Source organism: Mercenaria mercenaria, chromosome 9 (genome assembly GCF_021730395.1).
Source record: "Mercenaria mercenaria strain notata chromosome 9, MADL_Memer_1, whole genome shotgun sequence".
In the NCBI taxonomy this organism is placed as follows: Eukaryota; Metazoa; Mollusca; class Bivalvia; order Venerida; family Veneridae; genus Mercenaria; species Mercenaria mercenaria.
The window spans coordinates 21,015,186-21,032,591 of NC_069369.1; the positions used below are offsets into that span (position 1 = coordinate 21,015,186).

At 34.2% G+C, this 17,406-nt stretch overlaps 1 protein-coding gene across 3 annotated transcripts in view; it reads left to right on the forward strand.

The window, feature by feature from the left end:
- The first annotated feature begins 6,582 nt into the window (after positions 1–6,582).
- LOC123546622 (protein mono-ADP-ribosyltransferase PARP14-like) overlaps positions 6,583–17,406 on the forward strand; it is a 112,556-nt gene continuing 101,732 nt past the window's right edge. For all 3 annotated transcript variants that reach the window (XM_045333062.2, XM_045333063.2, XM_053550974.1), the window contains exon 1: positions 6,583–6,836. In XM_045333062.2, coding sequence (XP_045188997.2) covers positions 6,653–6,836 — 184 coding nt within the window. In that variant the 5' untranslated portion in view covers positions 6,583–6,652. The remainder of the gene's footprint in view (positions 6,837–17,406) is intronic.

Consider the following 17,406-nt stretch of genomic DNA (forward strand, 5'->3'; position numbering starts at 1 on the left):
TCTTAATCTTGACCTACCGACCTGCTTTCTTTTTGGACCACATGTATAATATTTGATACATATTTCAATACTCATTTTGAATGGTCTTAATCTTGACCTACCGATATACTTTCTTGGTTTTTGAAGATACAGCATAGACATTTGGACCACAAGTATAATATCTGATACAGATTTTAATACTCATCTTAAATATTCTTAACCCTAGCCTACTGGCTTTCTTTCTTGTGTTTGAAACTACAGCAAGGGATTAGGACCACCCGTATCATTTTTAACATATTTCTGTAGTTATCTTGTCTGAATAATATTTACCATGTCCTACTCACCTAGTTTTCTTTGAAGCTTTAGCAAAGAAATTTGGTTACACATTTTAAACACTTACAGATATTGTATATTAACAATGTATGTTACAAAGACGAAAGTAAATATACTGCGCAACAATAACATAATATAGCCAATGTTAATATAGTGTGTAATCTGATAATTTTTGTTTTATGACATTGGGATAAAAAAAATGGAAAAATACTCAAAAGAATGTGAGCCAGAATGTTTGGAAAGTACAAGTTTTACTTGTTCTTTGTGATAATTCTATTTTGAATGAATAACAGAGTTCCGCATCAGCCGAGACTAAGGCAATAAAAAGTATTGCACATATCATAACCTCTCATAAACACACTCAATCAAACTAGTCTGTCATCATGTTGTTTGCTTGCGTTCTGTTTTAAATGGATCTTCTTGTACACTTTATTGAATATTCTGAAAGTTATTAGTTGTATTAAACGTGAAACTCTACCAATCCAATTGTCAAGTTATCTGCTTCACGTGACAGAAACGTCATATACCAACAATTATTGATTCATTACAGCCAGATACGTTGTCGTTGATATGTCAGTTTTATCAGATGAGTTTTCGTGGAACTTTTACATCGGCAGATGAACCATTAAAGCCCGTAGTTTCTTTCAAAGAAATGTAAGGTCAACTCTGAACACTTCCAGTCCATGGCTAACTATACACAACGTACATGGATCCTATGTCTGATCCGCCACATCCATTGACATCAAAGAAGAGACTCACAACGAGTATCGCACAATGGTTATAGTCACTGTGTAGAATGTTACCGCATACCATTTTGGATAGCTACCTGGTATACTCATTTGAACCATAGATTCATCATCGGCTCAACTGACTGATACAACTTCTTTTTCCCCAAGGACTTTTACCAGTGGAACAGATTTCCACTAGATATTCCGTCTATTTCTACACTTGAACAATCCAGTATGGATTTATATACAGTTTTGGTTTTGACCCTAATCTTTTCACTTTTAACAACATTCATTTAACTCCTTTTTACTTGACTAAGTATTTTGTATTTGAATTTACTGTTCTTTCGTTTTAAAAACCCTTAATGGTTTGATTCGCGAACTTTCTTCATCATAGCAAGAGGTAAAACAGAAATGGAAAACGAGTAATTGATACACTAGTTATACGACTTGCTATGTTAAAAGCTAGAAGTTCGATAAGTTCACAGTACACGAGGCAGATAAATAAGTTTAATGTCTGTCGATATACAAATATCTAAATGCTATTCTGAAATAACTAGATTAATAGTTTGTTAGTGTGGCTTATGGAAAAGGAAACGCAAATACATCTGATGATTATTTTCCTCTAGTATACTAAAACGTGAACTCTACTGTTGTTAGTGTCCGTTTGCAATTAAAACTGTTGTTCATTTTTTAAAAATGTATGCTTTTCCATTCTGTACATGAAAGTACACTGATTGTATCTACAGTGCAACCTCTGTAGAGCAACACCCTTTGGGAGATACAAATATTGACTGTTATGTAGAGGTTGTTGTTCTGGAGAAGTAAATTTGATAGCATATTTTATTTTAGGGAAATTTTGATGATGTTGTTAGAGAGAGGTCTGCTCTGGAGAGGTTGTACTGTACTAATATTAATCAAGATCTATGAAAGTGGTCCAATTGAGACAAATGCGTAGAAATGTTCGGATTTTTTTTAAGATTTATAAGTTTATTGCATACTTGTTATCAAGATAAAATGTCTTACAGGCAAACTAAAGTATCTATGTTATATAAGCATTTGAACGTGCAGAAAATATTTTTCAAGGTCATTTAAAGCTATTCAATTTAGTTGGTTTGTAAACGCTTTGCAATTTGAATCGCGCTGTTCATCGAAATGTTATTGTTGAATGCGCACATTCACACCTTATAAACGACTGTATTTTTCCTCTTCCTGTTGCGACCGATCAAAACAATGAACTGACGACTAAAAGTTAAAAACACCATTTTTAAGTGACTGATATGATTTGTAGTATGTATATTTAAATTTCATTGGAAGCTGGACATGATTTGTTTCTTGTCTGAATACTGGTAAAATTACAGCAAAAAACTCGATTGATCACTGATTTTGTTCAGAAATTGTACATTGTCGGCGTCAAAAGTACATATTTTCTTGCTTGAAGAATTAGCTACATGTAACGTGGGTAAAGAATTAATACTAGTTTGGTAAAATAAAATAAAATTATTGCTAAAAATATCCAATTGGTTTATAACCGCCAACGAAAGAAAATTCGGTGTGATGTCCTGACGGTATACATGTTTGCTTGAGTACTGTACAAATGTTTTCGACTTTCGTAAAAGAGACTGTATGTCTATTTGGTACTGAGTATTTTATAAAATATTGGCTTTTCCTATGCTACTGTAGTATTTCTTCATAATTATAACATGCATACGAAGTTTGAAGGAGGGTGATATATAGGAGTTACCATGCGGTCTGTCTGTTTGGTTTGTTTGTATGTGTGTTCTCATAAATTTGGTCGTGCAACTACTTGAATACTATTACACCTTCCTCTCTCAAACTTTACACACAAACATCAACAATATGTAGTAATGTCCGTCGTATTATTTTTCTTTTCTCTTCAATGTGACATTTAAAGGTAAAACAAGGTCTATTTTTTGTGTCCGTGCCATAACTTCTTTATGCATTAAAGAAATTCTGAAATAACTTGGCACAAATGTTCACCATGATGAGACGATATGTACCACACAACACTGTACTTTGTAGAACTTCATCCCATTGAAACCGATATATCATCGCAAACTACAATTAATAAGCTGCCAAATTATGAACAGTAAATTGGGTAATTAGTAGTGAAACGGCGTCAGACTGTGTCCACTAACCCTTTGTGGATCGCTTGTTTGACGGCATCGCACAATAAACACCTCGATTATAGTTTTGTGTTTGCCATAAACACACGAAATTTAACATGAAACTTGTTTTATTTACTAAAAATACATTCTGCAAAGGAAAAAAATGAGGGTTTACTTTTAAGGTACTTATTTCAACGGAGGCAATTACGATTTATTAATATATCATACAGGGGGTCCATTTCCTGAAATCTTTGTGCAGCGTATTTTATGTTACGCACATTAATTTATGTTTTTTTACCATTATGAATACTTTTACTGTACTTCATATGTATTTAAAGTGGTCTATGATAAAATCTGACTAAAGTGCACAATCTTCTTGCTACACGATTTAGGATATGATTTTAAGTGGATTGCATGGGGACGGAAAAGCACATTCCTATAGTCCCCTAAATTGGTTTTCAACATGTAGAAGGGTAACAAGCAGCCCCACAGTGGGGAGGGGGGCAAATGTCCCCTACCGGTTGAATATTTAACACGAGTACCACATAAGTGACTATATGTGCCCGACGTGTATGCTTGTTAGCACAAGCACGGGTCCAATGTTTATTTTTGTGTAAACAAAAAATAAACTCTGGACCCGTGCCTGTGCTTGTGAATGGAAAAGCGTTTTACAGTCGGACATCTTGGACATGATCCAGATAAGAATTACACGAAGATTTACAACATACTGCCCTCATAATGTGTGTGAAGTTTAAAAGTTAGGTGCAATAGTTTTCAAGAAATTACAGGAACACATTTTATCTAAACTGGCTGCCAGTAGGCCATCTTGAATGCTATCCGAAAAAATAGTATACGTGCGTTTTCTACATATCGCCCTCTATGGGTGTGTGAAGTATCAAGGTAGATGCAATTACAGGTACCCTAGCTGCGCCTGGACATACAGCCGCCGTGTTGACTACCCGCCATGATTTGACACATTTATACTTTCCAAACAACACACAGCTTTCTATTTGAAAATTTCTTTAAGATATTCTGAATTTGCCGATGGTATTAAAACAAAGACGAGGTAGCACTCGCGCCTATTTTGACCAATGGAAGTGGATTGAGCCAGGTTTAGCCACTGGCACCAGATCAGAAAGGAAATGCCCCCGTACGTGTTATACCCTACCCCTAGGTATTCTATAAGAACTATGGTCATGAACGGGAAAGTGCACTAACTCGTTTCAATCGTACATTTCTCAACTTAAACGCGCAGTTCGGTGAATGGGTACCTAGTATATTGAACAAGCGATAATTTATCTTCCATCGTGCACCAGTCACATTGTCTCAATATTCCATATTGCTGAGATTATAAACATATTTTATGCTTTCGTCAACGTTACAGAAAAAACTTGCTTGAACTTCCCTAATGAACATCCGGTCTAGAGGTCACGGCAGTGCGCACATGTCTGGCGAAACGTATACAAACAAAAACAGATTTTTCAAAAATCACAATTTTACACTAAAACTCGAAATGATGAATGAAATTCATCTTGTATATGATCTTTAATTTGAAATCGTACATTGGTCTGCATCTGTTCTGCATATTTTATTCATTTTGCTGCATTTTCACATTTTAGCGAACACGTGTAGTAAAATGACGATTGACATACATTTTTACAACAGCCAATCAGAATCGTTTTATAATCTAGAACGGAACTTCACCAGGGAAGTTCAAGCAGGTTTTTTGTAAAATGTTGAAATTACTATAAACTACGCGTTGTTTTTCTAAGATAAAATGTATTGAAAAAATGTGACCGGTACACAATGGAAGATAAATTACCACTTGTTTGATATCCATAGTACACATTTACCCCACTGCGTGTTTAAGGTATGAAATGCGCGATTGAAACGGGTTAGTATATTTTTCCGTTCACGACCATGGTTCTTATAGAATACCTAGGGGTAGGGTGGCATTTTCTTTCTGATCTGGTGCCAGTGGGTTTAGCAATGAAAACGACTAAATCCGCAAGGACAGATTCTCGTCATGTACGTTATCACTGTTAAATGTAAATTATTTCAAACATGAGAAATAATGGTCAAATCACGACAGGTAGTAAACACGACGACTGTATGCCAAGCCGCAGGGTACTTTCGGGTGCAATTATTTTTAAAAAGTCGGAGGATCATTTTGCTGGCAGACGGACAGACAGACAGACAGAGGAGGGTCAACCTTTAGTCCCCTCCTGTCTCATTTCATCGACATTTTGAAGTGGCCAGGTAACATGTCTTCGCGTGACTTTTAGAGGGCGTGGACGGTAGCATGCATTTTCACTACCGTCCATGAACAGGCTCAGTCAAACCGAGCCTGCACCAATTTTGTTTTTGTCCTGTTGAGCGACCTGTGAAGTTTCCACTTTCTTTTCTCTATTCCATAGGGAATCGACAGACGGTTAATTTCTTGCATGACTCTGTGTATACTTCTGTTCCTTATTCTGCATTTTATGTTAGTATATGTCTGTAAAACCAAAGTCTGTAAAACCAACACGGAATACTTGCATGATAACGATTCTGAAGCATTCAATTTATTATATGATTAGTTAGAATAGCGAGTCACAGACATCCCCTCTTTCCCCCGCCCCAAATCCCAATGGATAAGTACATGCATTGCACGAGGGGTTCGACATTAAATGGTATTATGTACATGACGACTGATCAAAGGAGACAATTTGGTGTGTATATTTTATTTTATTCACGCCCGTAAAGGACAAATCGCCTGCTGTAGTCGCAGAATAGAATACGTTGTCAGTCGCAAATACGAGTTAAGATCAAATATCTAAATTTGCAAGTCGGCATATAGTGAATGTTTTCTTACCGACTATATAAAAAGTAATTTCTTTCAAAAACGCAACAGACATGCAACATCTTATTTACATATAGTTATGGAGTATACATGCTTATTTCAGAAAACATCGTGGATTATTGGATTGCAAATAAATTTGACATGCTACTCATTAGTTTCGTGATTTTGTCGACTGAATGTTCATGCAATGAGTGTGATCAGTCTACATCTTGCAAACATTACTTGTCTGTTTCATCTATTATATCACCATATACACATATTTATGTTAGAATTATCGTTAAACTTAAATACATATACCGAGCAAGGCATAATAATTAGTTTTAAGATTTCTTACCATCGGCCTGTCCGTTTATTGTTTTGATCGGTCGCAACAGGAAGAGGGGGAGTACAGTCGTTTATAGGGTATGACATTAGAACACATGAAAATATTACCTATGCCGGTTGTAACATGAACCAATTCTAATTATAGTTGCAAAACACTTACGACGTTCTAACCAATCACGATGTATAGCTTAAAGCTAAACTTGCTCGATCTTGAAATATTTATCAATCAATAGAAATGTTCAGGGTACGTTTATAATCTCTCTAAGTCTGAACTTCGGAGACAGTAGACAGCAAAACGGTTTAGTGTGCATACAGGCACCATGTTTGGGAAACAAACATTGGTAGCAGGTTGTTTAGCTATTGATGGAGCTCCACGTTTTTTAACAAAACAACAGCTTAACGAAATAATACAAAAGAACGCTCCAAAGGCAAACGTTTTGAAATATGAGTTTCAGGAGAGTGGTTTTTCAAAGCAATGGATTCTCTGGCTAGACTCATCGGAAAGTAAGTGTTATTTCATATTTGCCTTTGCTATGAAAGCCCTTTATATATATAAGTTTTGGTGGCGTATGTAGTGTATGGACAGCTAGATTAAAGGTAGAAAGACTGCGCTGCGTAAATCATATAATATGTAGAATTTAGCCTCTTAATTCGCGTTCTGCTTAAGTCGGTGTACATACAAGTCAATGCAGACATCATTATCACCTAGAGAAAATTAAATGCAAAATTTTTACTGTCAACTCCAAAAACCTTGTCTCATATGGCATGTTTCTGTAAAGGTCCTGTCTAAGGAAACAAGCGTAGTTTAAATGGAGCACACAATCCTGTGATAACACTGTCTGGCGACAAAACTAGCGGATTCTCCAACTAATATACTGACATTGGGATAATAGTATTTATTTCTGCCTTTTTAGATTTTACTTATATCCGTCATTAGTGTTCGTTGAGAAAAGTTGTCGCTCAATATCCAAGTTCTAATATCCACGGAGTTGTCGAATTTTATTTGTTTCTTTTGTGAAGTTTAAGATGTTTTGGAGCTAGATTGGACTACAAAACGTTCCATTTTATGCAGTACGTATCTATAGCTTCAAAGCCTGAAACCGAAGTAAAATATCTTGATATCTCAAATATGCCGACAGCAACATATTTAGTAAAAGTATGTTATGAACGTCTACCCAAAATGGCATTTGTATGCACTTGTTAATAAAATTTCGAGAAAAACTCAAATATTCAATGAGGCGTCTGATACAAAAGTCAAAATTAATTCTTTGCGACATAAAGTTCGGTTATTTTTATTAATGTATTCTTTCATTTAGTTTAAGATTGATTAAACTTATTTGGAGTTAACTTACATGAATTTAACTTTGACGTCGAGCTTTACGCTTTATTTCTCAATTCCATGTGTGAAGTATGTACAACGCATAGGACAACGTTATATTTTTGTTAGTGAAAGCCTTTTTTACATAACAGCCGTATTCATGGAGAAAATGGTAAATATTTGATTAGTAGCACTGTCATATTTTACATAAAACACGCACACTCTCCAAAATAAACAACTAAATATGACGTGTATGTACTACAACCAGTGTTGCTATTTGTCACCAAATTTAAAACAGATGTTGATGAGAGGTGTATGGTTTATAAAGTATGTTAGAGTCTTGGGTTATTGATTACGGTGTATTCAAGTAAATTTATTGAATTGTAAAGTAATAACTTTTCCTTTTCATTCGAGTTGGTGCTAGATACATACTACGTAAATGATACTTTCTTCATACTCCTTAGGTAGAAATTCGTTCGCAATAGGTTATGTTGTTGCGTAATTTTGAATAGAACCGTACCTGTGAGGTTATTATCGTGAATTACAATAACAAAATATGTGAACTTATTATTTCACACTATATCATGAAGGAAGCGGAGCTATGGAAGAGCATAAGTGCCAGGTGCATTTTATCTACTAACTTTAATTTTTTGAGATACTAACTGGAATGACTTACTCGAAATTTCGAGACAAGTAAGTCGAAATGTCAAGTAAGCAAATCAAAATTTCGAGTTACATAGGTAGAAATTTCGAGTGAATAACGCATAATTTATTATACTTAGTCTATTGCCATATTATCTTCAAAATTTGAAAGTCTGTCCGTCTTTCAATTCTAATTGGCTACTTCTACCTTCACATCGATATGTACCAATACATGTAGGTATTTAAGTATACTCTGGCCTCTAGAGCTACTCCAGATTTCAAGCTGTATCCAGGATATATATCTGTATTTACATGTATAGTACATTTCAGTGACAGGGGCTCGAGTTAGGTCGAAAACCTTACAGATATTGTCTAAATAATGATTATACTAAGTTTGAACACTACACTGTGCTCGAACCATGTCGAAAAGCTTCAAGACGTGGTTTGACAGTAAAACTGTTTAAAAGAGAACGTTGTCCAGTCCCTAAGACTGCCAAACCTAATCTTGGCAAGACCTGTACATCTACATATACTATGGAGATTAGTACTTCAAAATTTTGAGATACATGCACCGACTTAGTACCTGGAAATTTTGAGTTGATTATCTCTATATTTCGAATCAGTATCTCAAAATTTCATTTTATAAATAACATACACCTAGTCCTAATAATCTGCCGTATGAAGCAAACCACAGTTTAGTAATACATGATTAATGGTAGCAAAACAAAAACTACAGAATCACGAAATCCATTTCATAGAATTTTAAACTTGACTATCTTTAGTATTTTCATTTTGCATTCCTGGTAATGGCCTTAACCCAGATATCTATTTAAAATGTGGTTTGCTTTTACAAGTTTAGACAAGTATTATCCTTTCGCAATCGATAACAAACCCGCATTTGAACGACATTTAAAAGGGGAAAAATACAACTATGGAACACTTTAAGTGACGTTATGGTTTTCCACTTTTTTATTTTATGATTTTAAATGTTACATTTTTTATTGACTCGTAATAACCAAATAATATTTAAAAAATACGAAATATTATTTCGCACAATTTTTTTGTTTGTTATTTCGTAAGAACGAATCGTCATTTCGTTTTAACACGTGAACAAAATTATTTAAACGAAATAATACCGTGTTCAGACTACGTTTTTAATCCTATATAATATATTAACTTGTGTTTATTTTTTAAACTCGTTTGCGTCCGCACTATAAGTGGTGTAAAACGTGAATTTTGTAAAGGTCAAGTGGTTTCTGTAATGTAGCATTAAAACTACCTCGGGAGGTGGTTTTAATACTACATTAAAAAGTAATGCTACATTATTTTACAAATGTGAACGCAGATGTGGGTTATAACTGGTTTTACAATCCCAAATCCACAGATCTTACTTTTTGGAGGAAGAATATGTGTTTCTCTTTTGTATCAAACAATTGATGCTGTGGCTGGCAAAAGTAATTGGACTGTTGTTGAAACAAAACCATTAAATTGCGATATGGAGTCATGCTGACGCTCAAAATGGACAATAGATGGAATGAACAGAAATTCTTAGATGAACAGAGAAGTTTAAATATTGATGACCCCTTCTTGTTTCTGTTAGCCTCAATTCTTTGTAACCTTTTTTGCTTATTGCAAGATATTTGTTAACTTCAAACATTGCATGTATATATTTAAACCACATTTCTTTGCCTAGTGTGGACGTAAACTAGATTATATTTTGATGGGTTTTGAATGTCAAATACCAATTGTAGCCAATTAGTGCATAATAAAAATAAAACCGTTCTGCTAGTGTGAACACGGTATAAGTGAATATAAAATCTGAAATAAAAGTAGTCTGTTTTGTGAAAAAGAAATATTATTTCGTAAAAACGCATCAATATGTCGTATCTACGAAATAATATTTGTACGAAATACACGTCGTAAAAATGAAATAATTATCGTTTCTTCAAAATGATATTTCGTATTTTCGAACAGATTTCGTTTTCATGAACGAATTAAAAAAGAGGTTATAATGAATATCTAAAATGAAAGTGTCAGACTTCTTTAAACGGTTTTAGTTTCCCGTTCTACGATCTACAAAACTACAAAATACTTTGCCTGGTACTTTTGAACGCGACCCTGACCTGTTTGAATATTTCGTCTAATTGCTTGATGAATTGTAGATCAAAGTTAAATTAAATTATATGAATTTGTGTATTGAAAAAGACTAGCCAAATGATAAATAATTGTAATAATATATTGTAGTCGTGTTTCTTTCTTACCAGTCGACCAATGATTGTCAAATTTTCAGCCCAGAGTATTTGTCCTTTATATTGACGTAAAATCTTATGCATTCTTCCCTTTCGATTTCATTGTCATGAGTATCTTGGACGTACAACACATAATAAAGAGATGGTACCTAAAACTCAAATTGCATCATATAGTACTTTCTGTTGAAAACTTAATACCTGAGTAGAAGGTCAACATAATTTGACGTCCTGAAAAAAATGTTAATTTTTCTGCTTTATTTTCACGAAGAACATGAACTTCCCATGTACAGTTAAAAAAAAATGGATAAACTGACCCTCCTGTTGCCATTCATCCGTTTATTTTTTATTTCTCCTACTGTGATAAATTACTAAAAACTTTAAAAATTGGAATAAACCATTTCAGTTTTGGGTAATACCTCAGTCACACATACGGCGCGGATAGCTACGTCTAGCTACGGATAGAAACGTAGTTATCCGTATCGTTCCGTACCAGAGTCGTACCTCAGAGTAGTCATCCGTATCAATCCGTACCAAAACTTGGTCAAAACGTATTCAAAACTTGCAAGTTTCTCCAATTTTTGAACATGCACAAAAGTTTGAGCGAACCGTAGCCATTTGAGTGTGACTTTAGTCCAACTTGGCTGAAACGTATTCATCCGTAGTTAAACGTACTAAAACGTAGTTATCTGCGCTGTTACGTACCTCGCCGTAGCTGAACGTAGTTGTCCGAGGCTGTTCGTACTTTAGCGTAGTTCAACGTAGTTCACCGCCGACCCGTCCGTGCGCTGGGCAAGTTGCCAGGCGCAGTAAAACGTAATTCAACGTAGTACCTCGTACCTATCCGTACTTATTCGCGTCCTATATTGTTTTGTTTGTTTCCTATTTCTCACCATATTTCCCGTACTAAGACGTACTGCTCCGTAGTTATACACCCACAGACCAATTCTATCCGCACCGTACCTCAACGCACAGACATATCCTTATGTGTGACTGTAGCTTAAACTACTAAATATCCTGCATTTATTATGTGTCTTCTGATATTGAATGTCTCAGCGCGCACCTGTTCCGTGTCCCGTTTACTACAGAATCTAGGTCAAAATCCATGTTACACAGCTAACACTGGAAAAGATATGATGAAAATTAAATAGCAAAATTTTAACAGAATCGAATAATGACATTGTTTTACTCTCTTTATGACCCCAAATTAATTTCAAAAAGACACCGAATACACACGCATGTCTAAAATTTACGAACGAGCAAATTCCGTTATACTGCAAGAAAGATTTCTTAATCCTAGGCCACACCTTAGTTCTTCAGAAAATTTTAAAACGACTGGGCGAGTGAGCTAAGTATTTATTTGACGTTTTTGGGAGGCGGGTACATCTTTTTTGGAGAAGCGGGAAGTTTTTCGAATTTTCTATACTAATTTTGACAATTTTAACGGTGCGTTTACAAATAATACACTGTGTAGCATACACTGGTATACAAAAGTGGTATATTTACACAGTCTGGAAAAAGGTATAATCAAAGTACTGATAGCACAGTACTGCTGAGAGGTGATTTATGTTAGTACGTGCATGAAAAGGATCCATTCAAATTTTGGCACAAGCGCTAACAGCGCTTTAATAGTTACAAACCCAATACATATACATATAGGATTTGATTCGGGAAACCGTATCATCAATATGATACTGCGTTTTGCTGATATTATACAATTATGCATTCAAACCCCATAAAGTAAAAAGATGTGAAGTAAAGGCATGCAGCCGATAGTTATTCGTTCTAAATTACTGCGCCATTGGTATATATTCAAAGAATTTTGAACTATTTTACTGTTCATGAGTACTTGTATCCACGGCTGCCTCAGAGATGGTGATAGAGATCATAGAGGAGGCCATATTTCCAGTCTGTAACGATAGTAACGTCACAGGTGGTAAATTATTCCGCATTGAACTACATTGTACAGCGGATAGATACGAAATAGTTGTGAGCCAGTCTATTCCTGATTAAATTCTGCGCGGTTGCAAAAAGAAGGTGATTTTGATATATCGCCTTCCAAAAATATGTAAACATATTTCAAATTGTATAAATTTACAGATTTGAGGGTATGGAGCCATATGGGAATCAATTGAGATATAAAGCTTGCAAGAGGGTTTGGAGACACTTTAATTAAGCCTATAGTTATTGATGTACACACAAATTTCAAGGGGCATAACTGAAAAACATCAATATTCGCCTAAAACGATAATCTCTAAAATCCCAGACTTAGATATGAACTGTAATTAAGCTTGACGGAAAGCTGAAAAAGAAAATTACACTGGCTAAATTTGAAAACCAAAGTCGCATTATCAAGGGTTCATGCACAAGTTTCACAACAGTATGAATTTGATGTGATTTTGCAGTAAGCAAATGAGAAAAGAGAATTCTCTTTTAGAAGATACATGAACCATACCCTTTTTTCAAAATATGACATTTCCGTCCTTTATATAGAAGTCCTTTGATAGATACATGTACTACAAAAACTTTTTTCATAACAAATGGTACCGTTGCAAAGTACTTGCATCTTGTTACACGTTTATGGCTGGCAAATGTGTCGCAGTTCGCAACTGCTACTTCTTTTTTTATAATTTATTTCCATTTTTTTTTACACCAAAAGCATCATAAATTCATAACAAAACTGATTTTATGTGCCAGAAAAACGTTTACATATACAATTTTAAGGGTAGTTGGAAATGTAGCTCTACATGAACAAGAATTGTCTAAAAATACATACATGTACATGTCTACAGAATTATTGACATATATTGTTCAACATTAGGTGATACATATTATGTTCCAGTTGGAGGCTATTCTAAACAGAAAAACTATGCACATGATTATATAGTTTTACAAACACCATTCGAGTAATTAATCGGCAAATAAATTTGACTTGCAATGTTTAGGTCTTAAAGTTAACATCATTAAAATTTGTATTATAATTTGGTATCGATGCCCAAAAGAAAAAGAAAACGAGCACGAAAGTGGCAAGGCAGGCTAAATTGTCCAGCAGGCATCAGGAATCCAACTACACACATTAGGTTAGCGGCATAGTTAATATACATAGTTACCTTGCTTACATTTAACCTGCAAGGTTTGTACAATCTTTAACATGGTATTGATCTAGGGGAGGAAACTCTAACAAATACTTTTGTGTGGCATTGCAGACTTACATACCTTTTCTATAGTAACTTTTTCAACAAGTTATATGAAAAATAAACTTTTAAGGAAAAAAAATAGTTTAAAATGTACAAGGTCAGACCCACGTGTTACACTTAATCATCTACAAGTAGAGTCCTAAAACTGTTCCATTTTCTTTCAAAGCTATTCATATTTTGTTGGGTTTTCTTTGCAATATATTTCTCAGTTTTCAAATGTATTCTTAAATTATTAATAAACACCTGTAAGGTAGGAACCGCCTCCTTAAATTTACTTTGATAAATAGTGTATTTGCCAATCAAGATAAGTAATAGAATAGCTGCACTGAAATTTGTATTGCCTAATAGAATGTCTGACATTGAACAGTTGATATCTGCATTAGGACATTTTCTTTTTATCCATCTTTCAATTTCTTCCCAAAATATTAGCGAAATTTGACAGTCTGCAAATAAATGCTCTATGGTTTTTGAGTGATTGTGACATAGTTTACAAAGATTATCATTTCTTTTCCTCACTTTTTTGTAATAAATAATTTGTGCCAATAATTCTGTGATTTATTTTGAACTGAAACCACTAAAGGTTTTGGTCCTTTGTTATTGCAAATGGACAACTGTATATAAATTCCGAGTTAACATTAGCATTTAAATATAATTTATCTCTCCATTTCCTACTGAATTCTGGTAAATTATGAAGGCTTGACATAAAATCATAAATACACCTACAACCTTTTTGCACACTGAATGTTTTTACTGGTAATGGCTGCAAAGGATTTTGCTCTTTGACTGCGTAATGAGGAAATCTTAATTTATTTAAAATTTCCTAATTAATTCAATTATACTTTGGTACTGAAGAAAGTTTGTTTGGATATTATATATATCTATAAAACTATTAAACGATAACAGATTTCCATTTCTATTCAAGACGTCATTCACCAATTTAACTCCCAGTTTAAAGAATCTCGAAAAGTAGTAACATGTCCCGCCTATTTTAAACATACTATTTTGCCAAACCGGTAAAACACAGAAATATTTCTATGGTTTTGGGTATTGCAAGCTGAGTTTTATATATACCTGGAAAACATCTTTCCAAAAAAGATTTTTCACATTATATAGTTTGTTTTTTAGGAAGTCAGCACCAAAACTGCGAAATGTATTAAGAAATGGATATATCTGTGTAATAAAGTAAAAGTTTTTAGTATTTTATGTGTAAGGTACCTTCCAAACCATGTGATTTTAAGAAATGTCATAAAAATTTCTAAATTAACTACTCTAATGCCACCATATTCATAAGATTGTGTTATGACTGCTCTCTTTATCTTATCAGGCCCAGAAGTCCATAGAAACTTATGAAATAGGTTTTGTATTGATTTAGTTATTTCTGTGTTTGGGTTTGGTAAACTTAATATTAAATGGTTCAGTTTTGACAGAGCTAATGTCTTGCCAACTGGTGTAATAATCTTTTAGACCGTTTTTAATCTACCTCTACTTTTGAATAGTAGTTAGCAATAACAGTATTGTTCAGATTTAATGTAAAGGTTACATCCAGTAACTTAAATTGTTCTTGTTCCCATAATAGGCCAAGATCAGTGGATAACCCTAAATGACTATTTTTCCTTGAGCCTATCCTAACAGATTTCGCTTTATCTACATTAATACATAATTCAGAAATGTTGGCATATAACTCTAATGTTAACATAGTGTTTCTGAGAGATATTTTACTTCCATCTAACAGTTCATTGTGTTATCTGCATATTGTTACAGTAAAAATTCAGAGTTGTTAAAGGTAATGCCATATATTCTTGGGTTTTGTTTTAGCATATTTGAAAGAACTTCAGCACCGAGTATAAAATATAGGGGACAGCGGGTCCTCCTGACGACATCCGCGGTGAATATGGAACCAATCTGAGAGATGTCAATTAATAATAACACAGGATGGAATATGATTGTAGAAAAGCTTAATCCACTTGATGAAATGTTCACCAAAATTGAATAATTTAAGAGTTTTATACACGAATGACCATGACAGAGAGTCAAAAGCAGTAGCAAAGTCCAGTAGTCAAACTATGCTAGGTATATTATTTTTTTTCTGTGAAGTACTTTATATCATAGATTAACCTTATGTTATCTCCTATGTATCTGCCAGGTAAAAAGCATGTCTGATCTTCACTGATTAATTTATGTAACACTAATTTCAAACGTTGGGCAATACTTGCGGATGCAATTCTGTAAGATACATTTAATAATGATATTGGGCGCCAATTTTTTTATACTTTACTTGTCTTTATTTCCTTTTGGTATACAGGTTAGGACCCCCTTGTTTTAAAGTAACTGATAATTCGCCTGTACCAAAAGCATGGTTAATGAACCATACTCCTGTCTTCATCGCATAATTTTTCAAAATGATATACAGATTTTTACTTTAAAGTGTTTCTAGCTGTCTGCGGTAGGGCTGTGAAAATTGTCCGTTTCATATAGAATATATAGGGAACAATAATTAGGTACGCATACACACTGATATTTAGCTGCTTTGAAACTCGCCCTCTAGCCAGTTTCTATTGGTTCTTAACGCCGATTACCTTTTTGCTCTGTCTTCTGTAAAGACATCAGGTACATGCATATCAGTATAAGTTTGTAGGAATGTGTCGAGATAAAGGTAACAGCACCTTGTGGCGCTAATGTTTGCATTTATACGTCAAAACCCTAGTATCTCCTTTTAACAAATATACCTCTATATATCTGAAGGATAGCCAATGGGTATCTTTCAACATACTGTAGATGACAGTGCAATAGACTGTATCAGTTTCTGTATTATATTGTTTATAGTTTTAGTTCTTACACCGTAACTCTTTAAATGGAGGAACAAATAGCACCTCAAGGTGAGATTAACAAGTCTTCAAAGCGATAGTGAACTTTGATTTGGACAGAAAATAAAACACATTGTCAAAAATTCTTTTTGACTTCGTTACTCTATATTTTCCAGCTTTAAGCTGTCGGTGCAACTATTCAAAGCCCTAGCTAAAGTACAATATTCTGAAAGAAGCTATGAATCGAAAGCAATTGCATGTATTGTAAACATGATAAAGAATAAATACTAGTATATTGATTACAGCACAACGTCATATAAACATGTTGTTAAACGAAAGACACTTTGGGTCAATACCAATTAGCATTAGAACTGAGTAGAGGTGGTGATCATAGAACATGTTTCGTTACAATTACAGCACGCTTTAAAATATACTGTTTACCATCAATTTCATTTAGCATATACCACGAAAATGATGACAGGCCAATGTCGAATATAAACATGCTGATGAAGACGGGCACATGTCCCCATTGTATTAACATTGTATATATAATGTCCATTTATTCAAAGAGCAATACCACACTGGGTAACCGGCTATCCTGACGCCAGCTGGAAATGTAACCCAGCTGGAAATGTAACCCAGCTGTAAATCGCTAAGTAAAGCTTTTCATTTATTTCTATTAAAACGAAGCCAATTCTTGCAAATCAACTTGACAGTTTTGTCAAGGAATGACCATGGTTTACATTTACAATTTCTAGGCCAGAAACGATTGTTATGTTTTGAGATATTCGCTAACAAATTCTTCAGTTTGAAATATCAAGCAAAAATCCAAACTTTACCTACCGATTTACAGCTGGGTTACATTTC